General features: G+C 51.4%; 2 protein-coding genes across 5 annotated transcripts in view; one reads left to right on the top strand and one right to left on the bottom strand.

Moving 5' to 3' along the window:
• POLE (DNA polymerase epsilon, catalytic subunit) overlaps positions 1-1,994 on the bottom strand; it is a 62,361-nt gene extending 60,367 nt beyond the window's left edge. The window contains exons 1-2 of one of the 3 annotated variants that reach the window (XM_070515784.1): positions 1,842-1,856; positions 535-696 (exon numbers count right to left, since the gene is read on the bottom strand). In XM_070515784.1, the coding sequence (XP_070371885.1) occupies positions 535-584 (50 nt within the window). In that variant the 5' untranslated portion in view covers positions 585-696; positions 1,842-1,856. Of the gene's footprint in view, positions 1-534; positions 697-1,222; positions 1,353-1,841 lie in introns of those variants that run through there. The other 2 variants (XM_044776127.2, XM_070515785.1) reach the window with 2 other exon arrangements.
• A 109-nt stretch (positions 1,995-2,103) lies between these two features.
• On the top strand, positions 2,104-12,230 carry PXMP2 (peroxisomal membrane protein 2). Of its 2 annotated transcripts, XM_070515787.1 has the most exons (6): positions 2,163-2,414; positions 4,240-4,356; positions 5,032-5,287; positions 5,873-6,035; positions 9,072-9,191; positions 11,864-12,230. In XM_070515787.1, the coding sequence occupies exons 1-5, from the start codon at positions 2,293-2,295 to the stop codon at positions 9,167-9,169; spliced, it is 756 nt and encodes a 251-aa protein (XP_070371888.1). In that variant the 5' UTR covers positions 2,163-2,292; the 3' UTR covers positions 9,170-9,191; positions 11,864-12,230. The 2 variants fall into 2 exon arrangements, with proteins under 2 accessions (XP_014716593.2, XP_070371888.1); XM_014861107.3 differs by lacking the exon at positions 5,032-5,287 and having other exon boundaries at positions 2,104-2,414.
• Positions 12,231-12,711: the final 481 nt, after the last annotated feature.

Below are 12,711 nucleotides of genomic sequence, written 5' to 3'. Positions count from 1 at the left end.
CCCTTCGGTGGCCTGGGGTTTGCCGGCCCAGATCCCGGGTGTGGACATGGCACCACTTGGCAAGCCATGCTGTGGTAGGCATCCCACATATAAAGTAGAGGAAGATGGGCACGGATGTCAGCTCAGGGCCAGTCTTCCCCAGCAAAAAGGAGGAGGATTGGCAGCAGTTAGCTCAGGGCTAACCTTCCTCAAAAAAAAAAAAAAAAAAAGAATTTATGCCAAGGAAACTGATGTGCAGGAAATAATTTTTTTCCATGCAGATGTTCATCACAGCTTTGTTTATGAGGGAAAAAAGGAAGCAGTCTAAATAAGCTAAATATACAAAACAATAGTTAAAGGGAATTTAAAAAAGATTTGAACCAAGGTTGTGCAGAATTCATGTCCTTAATTACTGTATTTCACCCACTGTTAATTTATAAACAGAAACAGACAGAGAATTGTTTCTTAAGAATCACTCTTCCTTTGCCTGAAGATATTCCCTGCGTCACCTTCACTTGAAGAACAGAATGACCTGTTTCAAGAGATTATAACCACCTGTTGTAGGCAGCATACCGACTCCTCCTCAAAGACGTCTCTGTCCTCATCCTGGGAACTTGTGTTACCTCGAATGACAAAGGGACTTTGCAGGCATGATTACGTCCAGGACTTCGAGACGGGGGTTATCCAGGTAGGCCCAACATAAGCACCAGGGTCCTTCTAAGAGGGAGACAGGAGGGCCAGCAGAATCAGAGGCAGACTGGAGGTGTGACACTTGGTTTCGAAGATGGAGGAAGGAGCCACAACACAAGGAATGCAGTGGCCGAAGGGGCCCCTAGAAGCTCCAGAGGCCGGGAAACAGATTCTCCCCTAGAGCCTTCAGCACGAAGGAAACCCTAACGACCTCCTGATTCTTAGGACTCCTGACCTTAGAAACGTAAGAGAGCAAACTTGCCTTAAGCCACTAAGTGGTAATTTGCTAAAACGGCAAAGCAACACACTGCCACACTGTATGACTGCTTAGCCTCTAAAACATCCGGATCCAGTTTAAATAAAAGCACAGAACTGGATTCCAGGCCTTGCTAGAGGGCAGAGACATTCAGCCCGAGGTCCAGAGCTTCATCAAAACCCAGGCTGAGCGAAGCGCTGCTCACGACTATCTCCAGGCGTGCAGCGTCCACACTGCACCCCTCCAACCCCGGTCTATCCTCGCACGCGATCCGGAACCCGCGCCCTCGGAGCCCACCTCCTCCCCAGCTGCCCCGAGCTGCACGCCGCACTCTCTCCCGGGCCGGTGCGAAGTCCGGAAGACGGGACAGCGGCGACAACGACGACAGCGCCCTCCACGGGCCGCTCGCCGCACGACACACGCCGCCCGCGCGCTCGCACCCGCTCACTCGGTTCTCACGGCCACCGGAGGCGCGCGGGCGCGGACCAGAGGGGCCCGGCCTCTCGGGTCCTCACGCGGACTAAGGAGGCGCCGGACACGGCACTGAGCACGGTGACCGTCGCTGTCCCCACCGCCTCGCTCGGCCTCCGCTGCGACGGCTCGGCTGGGGCTGTGTCGCCCCAGCTCCGCTCCGGCTCGAGGACGCGCCCAGCCCGGCGGCGCCCGTGCGGACACGGCCGCGGAACAGGGCGAGACGCGGCGCCGCCACGGCCCCCGGGGCGCGTCAGGACGCGGCGCTGGGCACGGTCGGCCGCCGCCCGCAGGGCCGCCGAGGCGCGCACGCCCCGCGCGGGGAGGAGCGGAGCCAGCCCGCGCGGGCTTGATGCCGGCCTCGGGGGACGCCTCGGCCGTGAGCCCAGAGCCTCCGCAGGAGGGGAGGGCCAGCGCCCGCCCGCCCGCCCGGGGCGCCCCTCACCGGCTCGCCTCGCCGTCCGCGCCCGGCTCCGCGCGCCGCCGCCCGCTGTTCCTCAGAACCATCACGCCGCCGCAGCTTCTCGGGAGAAATTTGGCGCGCTCCCACCAACTCTCGCGAGAGACCGGAAGCGCCCCACCGCCCAATCAGGATGCTCATCGTGCCCCGCCCCGCCGAGCTCCAATCGCCGCGGGCGCCCGAGGGGAGGTGGCCCGTCGGAACTCGGGTGAGATGTGCGCAGGCGCGCGGACCTCCAATCGCTGCCGGCGCCCGAGGGGCGGTGGCCCGTTAGGGACTCCAGGCAAAGTGTGCGGAGGCGCGCGCCCCGCACGGCGGCGTCTGCGGGCGGCGCTGCGGGCCACAGTGGGGTGGGAAATGTCAGGCCGTCCCCGCCCCTCGCCGGGCGGGCTGAGGTGGGGTCGGTGCCCCGGCGGGCGCGGCGTAGGGGGAGGCGATGGCGCCGGCGGCGTCGAAGCTGCGGGCCGAGGCCGGGCTCCAGGCGCTCCCGCGGCGGGCGCTCGCCCAGTACCTGCGCCTCCTGCGGCTCTACCCGGTGCTCACCAAGGCGGCCACCAGGTCGGCGCGGAGGGGACGGGACCGGGCGGGGGGCGGCCCGGAGCATGACCCCGCCTGGAGCTCAGACGGCCCGGAGCACCACCCGGCCGGGAGCTCGGACGGCCCGGAGCACGCCCCAGCCCGGAGCACGGTCAGCTCAGAGCACCACCCGGCCGGGAGCTCGGACGGCCCGGAGCGTGACCCGGCCCGGAGCCGCGACCGCCCCAGTGACCCAGCTACATAGATACATCTTACATGGGGGATTGAGTGTGAAAGGCAAAAATCCTTGTGTATCAAAATGACCCTCCAAAAACCTTAATTAACCAGAGAGCTTAGCATACGCGGTTTTGTGTATTCGGTTCCGGAAGGTAATTCGTAGGCATTCTAGAATGTGAACTCCAGGGAGCCAGACTAAAGGAATGCACGAAGGACTCCCTGCAGACCCCTGGGCCTTTGGTCCCTCTGCCCTAGAGGGACCGTCCCGAGGCAATGGGGCCCAGCTTCTCTGCGCTTGGCTGCCGCAACCGCACGGCTTGTTAGTGCCTGCATTCGTTCTGCCAGTTAGAATGGCGGTGGGTAGATGCCTTGAGGAAAGCACAGGAGCCTGGGCAGGGTGGGAGGTGTTCAGTTTATTTTGTTCTGCAGCTTTGCATGTGGGAGAAAACTGACAAAGCACTCTCTGTGCTGCTGACTAACGCCACCGTTTGATTTGGAGCACTAAACTTTTCACGAGACATCTCCCCTTCATTACTTAATTTCATAAGTTTGTCCTTTTTTATTAACTCAGTCTTTCATAAATATGTACGGAGTGCTTCTTGTGTGCTGGGCATCAGCAGTGATTAAGATAGGTGGGTAAGGTCCCTACCCTCGTGGAGCTGGCATTCTAGTGAAGAGCTAGACAAAAAGCAGATAAATATATAACACAGGTAAAGTGGTCAGGGACGTTTTATCTGAGGAGGTGACATTTGAAGGGAGGTAACAGGCCATGCAAAGAAGGGAAGCAAAAGCTCTCTGGGCAGAGGGCACAGCAGGTGCAAAGGTCTGGAGAGAGGAGCAAGCTAATGATGGAGGAGTGGAAAAAGGTCTGTGTCTCTGGAGAAAATGAGCAGTGAGCAAGGGAGAGAATAAGAAAGAAGTAACCAAGGATCAGATCAAGAAGGTCCTTATTGTCCATACTAAGAAGTTTGGATTTTATAGCTCAGAGAGCTTCTCAGAAGGCAGCTATAGACCAAGCCTTGGAGCAACTGGGCATTCTCCACCTTTTTATTGAAATTTTTATTGTGATACGTGTAGAGTCACATGCAGTTGCAAGAAATAATACAGGGAGATCCCTTACACACTTTGCCCAGTTTATCCCATTGAAAACATTTTGTAAAGCTGTAGTACGTATCACAACCAGGACACTGGCATGGATACAGTCACAGATCACATTCAGACTTCACACCCAGCTTTGCTTGTCCTCGAGTGTGTGGCTGTGTTTGTTCTATGCAGTTCATGCATGTATAGGCTAGTGTATCCACCACCACAGTCAAATACAGAAACGTTCACTGTAAGGATACTTCCTGTTGCCCTTTTATAACCACACACACCCCCACACACAGGATAACCTTTTGCCAAATTGTAGTATAATATCACAATCAGGAAACTGACATTGATACAGTCCACCAATTGGGAAGCTGTATGTGTGTGTGGATGTTAACTTCCACGGTCTCTACCTTTTGATGTACGGACCTTACACTGCGCTTGCTTTAGTAAGGATTCCTCTCCACCCCTCCCCAGCATGATCTCAGGAACAGATGCCCTCCTGCTGTTTGCTCCTGTTTTCTGATTACCTCTCTGTCCACAGTGCCATGTTGTCAGCACTTGGGAACTTCCTGGCCCAGATATTTGAGCAGCAGCAGAAAAAAGAAAACTGCTCTCAAAAGCTAGATGTCATTGGGCCTCTCAGATATGCCATTTATGGGTGAGTTCCATAAGGGGCTGGTTTACCCAATAGCAGACTAAGTGCTACAAAGGGAGGGGATCAAGCCCAGGTTTCTGAAATGATCTAATCTGGAAAAATAATTTTTAAAAAGCATTGAAGTAATCACGGGAAAAATCAGAACAGTGGATAATGTTAACTTCACTTTTTGTAGTTTTCATGTGGTTCTTCTTTTGAATTGTATGGGTGGGTGGCTGGCTTTTTTGGGCTGAGAGACCTGAGGGCAGATAAACTCACCTGAACCAGAAGTCAGACTTCAAGACTCAAAGTGTTTGAAAGAGGAAAACAGACTCAAATGTGGTCAGTTAGTGTCTGTTGTTATTTTCATAGGGGAAACATCCAGAAAAATACTTAGGTATCCTGAAAAATGTCAGTTTCTGAACCACTTTTTGAGTTGCAATAGCATGGAGATTCGGGAGTTTTACCACTTAAGTCCACCCTGAGTTCTCTGGCCAACATGGATTTGTATACATGGATTCTTTTGAAGTCTTTTGCAACGAGAGTGATTTTCTTTTCAATTCAAAATCCCCAAATATCATTTTTGTATCTGCGAGCATGCTAACTAGTCATCCCAGCTCTTTCCGTGGTGTATTTGGAGCCGTGATCCCGCAGACAGGGAGTGGACCAGACTCACCAGGAGGCTTTATCCAATCACAGCTTTCCATCCTCAAGACTTCCGTGCTCCTCCCACCAGAACTCCGGCTCTAGGCTGCTTCACATTCTCTGGCAGGGTGGGAAAAGGCAACTGAGAACCACTTGTTTAAAGACATCCGCGTCAGGTAGAAGACCCGTGGGTCCCTTCTTTTCATCGCTGAATTTTGTGGAGCTGCAGGTCTGTTGTCCCAAGGATACGGCGGCTTGCTTCAGTTCTCTCCCGAGCGCTCCACACTTTGGAAGAACACTAGCAACGCAGGCAAGCCAGTGTGCTCACCAGATTTCACTCTTGCTAATTACCTGAGAGGGTTTGATGGAAAGCTCTAACACCAGCGATGCGTCCAGTTATTTATTATCAAACACCTTCTCTGAGCCAGGTCATGTTCTGGGCACTGAACAGACAGGCATGATCCTGTCTTGTGCTGTTTGCCTTGTGGGGGCGAAGAGAGAGCACTGTAACTAAACCAAGGAGCCTGTGACATGTACTGATAAATGCTTTGAAGAAAATGAACAGGGCCCAGAGTGGAGAGTGGCTGGGAGAGCAGTGGGTTCATTATGCAGGTGCAAGTGGGAAAGAACTCTCCGAGCTGACAGTGTTGAGGAGGAGCCGGCCCCTTGAAGGTTAGGGGGACCCAAGGTAGGAACAAGTCTGGTCTGTGAGAGACAGGAAAGAATGCTTGAAGTAGATTCAAAGAAAGCATGTTTTCCAGAAGGACCGCACAGACCAGTGCTGAGGGACCACAGGGAGGCAAGGTTTAGGAGCTGGGGTTTGGGGGTGAAGCTGGGCCCCGGAAGGGCACGTCTAGAGCGGCAGTCCAGCTCACCCGCCACCACGGGGCTGCAGGTTCTTCTTCACAGGGCCACTGAGTCACCACTTCTACCTCTTCCTGGAGCACTGGATCCCTCCCGAGGTCCCCTTGGCCGGGGTCAAGAGGCTCCTCCTGGACCGCCTCCTCTTTGCACCGGCCTTCCTGTTGGTGTTCTTCCTCGTCATGAACTTCCTGGAGGTTGGTCTGCCCTGTAACACTTACGACAGCTCTTCGTTTGCCACAGGGATTCTTAATCTGGCATCAGTGGGTGGAATTCAGAGGGTCTGTGACCTGTTCCCTGCACTCAGAGTTTCACATTTTCTTCTATGAATCTTGGAGGCCAGCCACCATCATGTTAACAGCACCTGTTGGTCCACAGGAGAAATCACAGATATTCTGATACCACACAGGAGTTGTTCATTCCTTACACCTGCTGTCAGTTCTTGTCACTAAATGTGTCAATAAATATGCACATATACTAGTTTATTATAAAATTCTTTCCTGAATATTTTGATAGCTGTATTTCAGTATAATTGGTTCCTTTGTAGTCCTATATATTTTATTTTATACATTACAAAACACGATTCTCAGAAGGGGACCCATGGGCTTCACAGACTGCCAAAGAGATCCTTGGTACAGAAGTTTCAGACCCCTCGTTATGTTGCAGAAGCCTGTGCTAATTCAGTGCCAGGACAGTATAAGTGCTTTGAAGAGGTTAACTTATCGGCATAAACTTAACATCAGAACCCACCACATGAGAGGTGTGTTCCCTTCAGCTGCTCACCACCTCCTCTGTGCACTGTGTGCCAAAGATGTGCCACATTCTGCCCTGGAAGTAATTTGTTTCAGCCAATCACAGCAGGTAAATGATTCTCACCCAGGTTTGATTTTGAAACGGCATCTTGGTTTCTTGTTACTAAGGAGAGCCCCTTGTTGTCTAAAGTGACCCTGGGGGAGTAGGAAAGATGTTTAAACTTAACTGTGATTGCTAGCTAGTCCATACTAGTAAACTAAGAAATGTTGGGAAGTCCTGAGGAAGTCTGGGGCAGGAGGAAGCAGAGGGTGCCTGCATTAGAAGTGAGGGGGCCACAGTGTTTTCTCCTTGTTTTCTTTCCAAATAGAAAGGGAATGTATTTTCATCAAAAAACAAAAACCCTGTACGTATATGTCAAATGTTACCAACATGCATAGAGTACCCAACACATAAATGATACATGTGGGACCACACTATACCACACATACTACAGATGCTCCTGCTTCCAGCATTTTTGATCAGAGACACCATGTTAGACTGCACAGCATTTCACCATCTGCCTGTCCCTTTTGTGTAAGTGTTCCTGTTAGGTTAAACCCTAGAATTGTGTCCAGAAAGGCTGCTCCTGTCTGCCCTCCCTGTAGTAGTGCAGAATAACAGCAACAGCTGACATTTACTGAGTTCTTGCTTTGTTCCCAGCTCTGCATTGAGCGCTTCCTGTCCTATGAGCCTCACGTCAACTCCATTTGACAGCTGAAGAAGCTGACCCATGTGGGCAATTACTGGCTTGTGCATCCTTCAGTCAGGATTCAGACCTAAGCTTTGTGACTCCAGAACGCTTCCCTCATGGCTTTTCCCCTGTGTGAGGCTGCTTCTCCACACTCTTGACCACCGTGATGGGATTTTTCTTTTAAGTAGTTTGCAATCTGATAGATGAAAAATATTTTAATTTACTTATCTTTATGAGGTTGATCACCTTATTATAAGCTTATCTGCATTTCTTCTGTGACCTTTGCTTATTTTCTATTGCTTATTACTTTTCTATTACTTATTTGTAATAGAAATACTTATTACACTTATTATTTTCTGTTATTGCTTTTCTCTTACTTATTTGTATATTTGTATATATTAAGGTATCAATCTTTTGCCAAATACAAGTTGCAGATATTTTTCCATTTTTTAGGTGTCTTTTTAAACTTCATATAAAGTTAGAACATTTGTATAAAGTTAAAAATTTTGTTAAATTTTTTATAGTGTCTCTATACTGAAGTTTAAAAACTTAATGTATTGAAATCTAGCATTCTTTTCTTTTGTGGTCTTCCTTAAAGGAAGATATTGGAAACATTCTTTTATACTTTCTTCTAATCATTTTGTACATTTTGATAAACCCAAAGATAATAGAAATATTCTCCTATACTTTCCTCTAGTATTCTGGTTTTGTTTTTATTTATAGTGGGAGAAATACTTGTGTCTTGGTGTTTTCCGCTTAAATAGTAAATTTTCTCATTACCATTTATTGGAAAATCCTGGTATTTTGAAATGTTAACTTTATCTTAGTCTCATTCTCATATGTACAGTTCATTATCTGGACTCCGTTCCTTTGATGGGTTCTGTTCATTTCCATTATATGTCTTTGTTTGTTTGTTTTTTTGGCTGCTGCTACCAGGCTCTGGTTTTTTTCTTTTTGGTGAGGAAGATTGGCCCTGAACTAACATCTGTTGCCAATCTTCCTGTTTTGCTTTTTTTCTCCCCAAAGCCCCAGTACATAGCTGTAGATCATAGTTGTAAGTCCTTCTAGTTCTTCCGTGTGGGGTGCTGCCACAGCACGGCTTGATGAGCACTTTATAGGTCTGCGCCCAGGATCCGAACCTGCGAATGCCAGGCTGCTGAAGGGGAGTGGGCGAACTTAACCACTACGCCACCAGGCTGGCCCCTCAGACCCTTTTAATTACCGTAATGTGATAGTATTTTTTAAATCTCGAGTAGAGTTTGCCTGCCTTCATCATTCTTTTTCAAGATGGCTATTCTTATGCCTTTATCCTTCCAGATGACATTTAAAATCAATTTATTGGGGTCCGTTAAAAAAAAAACAAAACTCTTGACAAGGTTTGAATGGAAATGCATCAGCTTTGGAGATTATTTGGGAAGGAATTGACAGCTGAGCCATAAGTAGCAGTTCTGGTGCCCAGGGCCATGGCATGAATCACACCATCAGATGGGATGAGGGTCCTGGACCAGCGGCTCAAAGGTGTGAGCCTGGGCTGCTGCACTGTTCTGAAGATTTTCTAAGTGAGGGGTTAGCTCCTTAGAGCTGCTCTGCTGCTTAAGCACACGTGTGTGCTGTCTACATAGAAACGGGACAAACCTCACAGTTTAAAAACCACTGTGTTAGCGTTTGGGCCCCTGCAGACCCTGGTGCCCCAATTTCTGTCCGCCGGGTAGTGGTGATTGCTCAGTGCCTGCATTTCCCTCTTCTCCAGGGGAGGGACGCGGCGGCCTTCGCTGCCAAGATGAGAAGAGGATTCTGGCCGGCGCTGCAGATGAACTGGCGAGTCTGGACCCCGGTGCAGTTTATTAACATCAACTACGTCCCTTTGCAGGTGAGGCCAGCCCGGCATCGCGCAGAGCCCGAGGGGCTTCAGCCTCCACCAAAGGCCATTTCCCCCCAGCCTTTTTTCTTGCAACAGTCTGGTTTTCTCGAGCCTCCGTGTCGCCCACATTCGGGATTCCTTCCAGGGCGTTCCTGCCGCCCGGAATCCTTGAGTTTCGGATTCGGAGCCCTCTCCCAAGTGGTGCCCACGCTTTGTCCATGCATCCCGCAAGTGTTTACAAAAGCCCCCGTCCAGGGACAGCGTTCGGGGGTCTCTGGTGACGAAGGGTTCCCAGTGCCAAGGGGCGGCCAGTGCCACGAGGCGCAGGAGGCGGGCCGGGGCGGCCTCACCTGCAGTGACGTCAGAGCCACACCTGAGCGGCAGTGGGGCGGGGCCGGCCCGGGACAAAGTGCAGAGAGAACGCGCCACCTAGGCTATGAGAGACTGGCGCTTTGGGCTCCGGGGGCGGCCGTCGGAGGCTGGCGAGGAGGTTGGGGCCGCTCCGAGCGCGGTGGGAGCCGGGAGGGTCTGAGCAGGAAGCGGCCGCCGGGACCCCCGCAGAGCGGGCGCAGCTGGCCGGCCTTGGTGCCGCACAAATGCGGACCGCCCGCCACGCCACCTGGGGAGGCCAGCACTCCTTGGGTCGCCGGCCTCACCATTATCCAGTCTTTACACACCGAGCACGGCCCATCTATGTCGGGCGCCCAAGACCACTCCCAGGGTTGGAGATTTGCCTGAAGGGCTCATGGCCTAGATTTATGACAGCCACGCAGCAAGGATATACAACTGGTTCCTAGGAATCCCGCGCTGGCTTCCTGTGCTCCCTCCCTCCATGAGGGTCACACAGAGCAAGCTCTGGACCACCAACAAAATGTGGCAACACATGGTTCTGCCCAGGGTGGAGTTTATTGAGGGCTGGTCGCCTAGGCATCTCCGCCTGGCACATACCCACATTCCATATTCCCAGGAGAGCAGGAGTTCAGCATAAACCACCCTGTCTTTGCCAGCAGTCTAGGCACAGGGAGCCCTTCTTAGTTGGGGAAGATGGGAACACTACCGGGCCATTCCAAGGACAGTGGCCTCCATGTTAACCATTTTCTGCATACCATCTAAGTAACCTAGGAGACTAGCTCATAAAGCCTAGATCCACCCCTGCCCCAGAGAGAGGAGGGAAACAGACCCGGGGCAGGACCCCCTTGGGAAACAGCTACGTGGAAAGGATGGGAAGGGGGAGGGATGTGCAGGCTCTGTAGACACACACACAGGAAGGAGCAGGAAGCCGGGAGAGGGCGTGACAGACACCTGCAGCACAGGTTGCAGGGGGTTAAAGCAAAACGAGAAGCAGCTTCCATGGGCTTTAACAATAACCCTTATCAGTGACCTTCCCAAGAGCTGCAAGTGGCTGAATGGGGCTGGAAGCCAGATTGCTGGGAATTGAGGAGAGGAGTGGGTGGGGAAGTAGAAAAGAAACCACAAGAGTAGAAAATTCTCTCCAGAAGTTTGTGAAAAGGTGGGGAGAAAGGACAGTGAGAAGAGAGCCAGGGGAGAGGGCTTTGAGCTGCGTTGTAGGCACAATGCAGATGCACACCTGCGCCCCTAAGGGGAGGGGATGGGATTTGGGGTAGGCAGAGAGAAGCTTTAGACAGAGGGCCCCTCTTCCCTGTGGCAAGAGAGAAGAGGTGACTGTTTACTGGGGACCTCCTGTTCACCCCTTCCCTTTTCTCTGGGAGGACGGAGGGCAGACCAGGCCGGACTGAGGGGAGAGGAGGTGGGATGGGTATTTTGAGGGGAATAAAGAAGGGGTAAATTTGTGGTGAACAGGAGAGGGAGCTGACTGGAGACCCTCATACACATGGGCCTGGGCTTGGGGGAGGCGAGAAGGCGGGGAAGAGCGAGGTTTTTTCCTGGGAGTACAGCCAAGGAACAGGAAGGTCAAGGAACCACAGCTGTGAGCTGTGGACTCTCAGGTCCATAGAGAAGGACTGACGACGCGAGGGAGCAGAATGGCTGAGGACGCGGAGAGACTGGAAAGTGGAACCCCTCCAAGTGGTTTAGGGACAGAGCTGCAAGGCTGTGGTCTGAATTTCCATTTTAGGTGGTTGCAGATGAGCGCTTCAGGGGCAATGGAATTTATTCAACAAATCTTTACTGAGCAGCTACTGTGTGCCCCACTGCTCTGGGCTCTGGGGACACAGTGATTAACGAGATAGACCAGACTGCTACTTTCATGGAGCTTATGTGCTGAGACTCAGTGACTGACTAAAGGAGATCTCAGGTGGGAGTATGTCTGTCAGATCATCAAAGCAGGGTAATGGGACAGTGACGGGTTAGAGTGAAGAGCAGGCCATTGTGGGTGTCAGGGAGGGGCTGAGTGAAGCCACCCACATGATGGCCGGCCCTGGGGTGAGAGGCTAAACTGGGAGCTAATGTGCTCAGTGGAGGAGGTAAGGCACATTTGCTGTTTTCCCTAGTGGCCTGGAAACATCAGGCAGCGACTGTTTGTCCTCCTCACCCCTCTCTGCTGGGGGCCTAGCACAGTGCTTGTACAAATGTAAAGGCTCAGTGAGGACAACAGTGGGTGGGTGCACTGACCAATGAATGAACTCTGTCCTGGGAGACCGGCGCCTGAGAAGTACCGTCGGGGCCTTGCACTTATCTGCGGCCTCTGTTCTCTTCGGCAGTTCCGGGTGCTTTTCGCCAATCTGGTGGCTCTCTTCTGGTACACCTACCTGGCCTCTCTGAGGAAGTGAAGATGGCCTGGAGAGAACGTGAGACGCACTGCCGACATGGGTCTGGGGGAAATGCTCACCTGCCAAGAACGGGAGCGGAAACAACCCAGTCAGGACTTTATTTGACTCTAGATCATGTGATTCAAGATGCTCTAAAATGATGGAGAAACAGAAACCTGTTAATGTCAGAATCTTGTGTTTTGAAAAGGCAATAGCTCTCTTCAGGTAGTGCTGCCCCAGAAACATAAAATACGGTAGAGATGATTTCACTTGTCACCTTGGGTTGAATTAGGATCACAATAAATTTTAAAGCAGCTTTTTCAGTGGTGATTTTCTCAGAACGATTACTGTTGCTTTGGAAGAAATGTATGGTCAGAGGGCCGCCCTCAGATTTTTTTTTCAGTTGTGGTAAAATATACAATACTACTGCTTAGCTACATGGAGGCATAGCAGAAAGGCCCTTCTAGACCAAGACTTGCCCCTGTGTTCTGAGAGGCCGGGTGATACATATATGCCACCCTTCCTGCTGATTTTTTCTGCTTCCTGTTGCTCCTTTACACGAACCCTGCCTACCCTGCTTTCTCACTCTTAAGCACGTTCCTTCCTCATAGTGTCCCATCCTTGCTTCATGGACGCAATATCCCTTGGGATCTCAATTATATATCTTTTGAAATTTTCTTCTGTCCCCATGTACTGTTTCTATTTTCTCAAGGTTCATTTGTTGTTTATTTTGTTCTTTTCTTTCAAGATGTCTTCAAATGTCTGTTGATCCTTGCTTGTGCATCATTGTTTGAGAGTCA

The sequence above is a fragment of the Equus asinus genome, chromosome 8 (genome assembly GCF_041296235.1).
Source record: "Equus asinus isolate D_3611 breed Donkey chromosome 8, EquAss-T2T_v2, whole genome shotgun sequence".
In the NCBI taxonomy this organism is placed as follows: Eukaryota; Metazoa; Chordata; class Mammalia; order Perissodactyla; family Equidae; genus Equus; species Equus asinus.
This window is presented reverse-complemented; position numbering and strand designations above follow the sequence as displayed.

Bases quoted from the DNA above. Each gene is read 5' to 3' on its own strand.
- PXMP2 (XM_070515787.1), top strand. From the start codon at position 2,293: ATGGCGCCGGCGGCGTCGAAGCTGCGGGCCGAGGCCGGGCTCCAGGCG. The intron at 2,415-4,239 runs GTCGGCGCGGAG...CTCTGTCCACAG, and splicing joins CTCACCAAGGCGGCCACCAG to TGCCATGTTGTCAGCACTTG. The intron at 6,036-9,071 runs GTTGGTCTGCCC...CCTCTTCTCCAG, and splicing joins TCGTCATGAACTTCCTGGAG to GGGAGGGACGCGGCGGCCTT.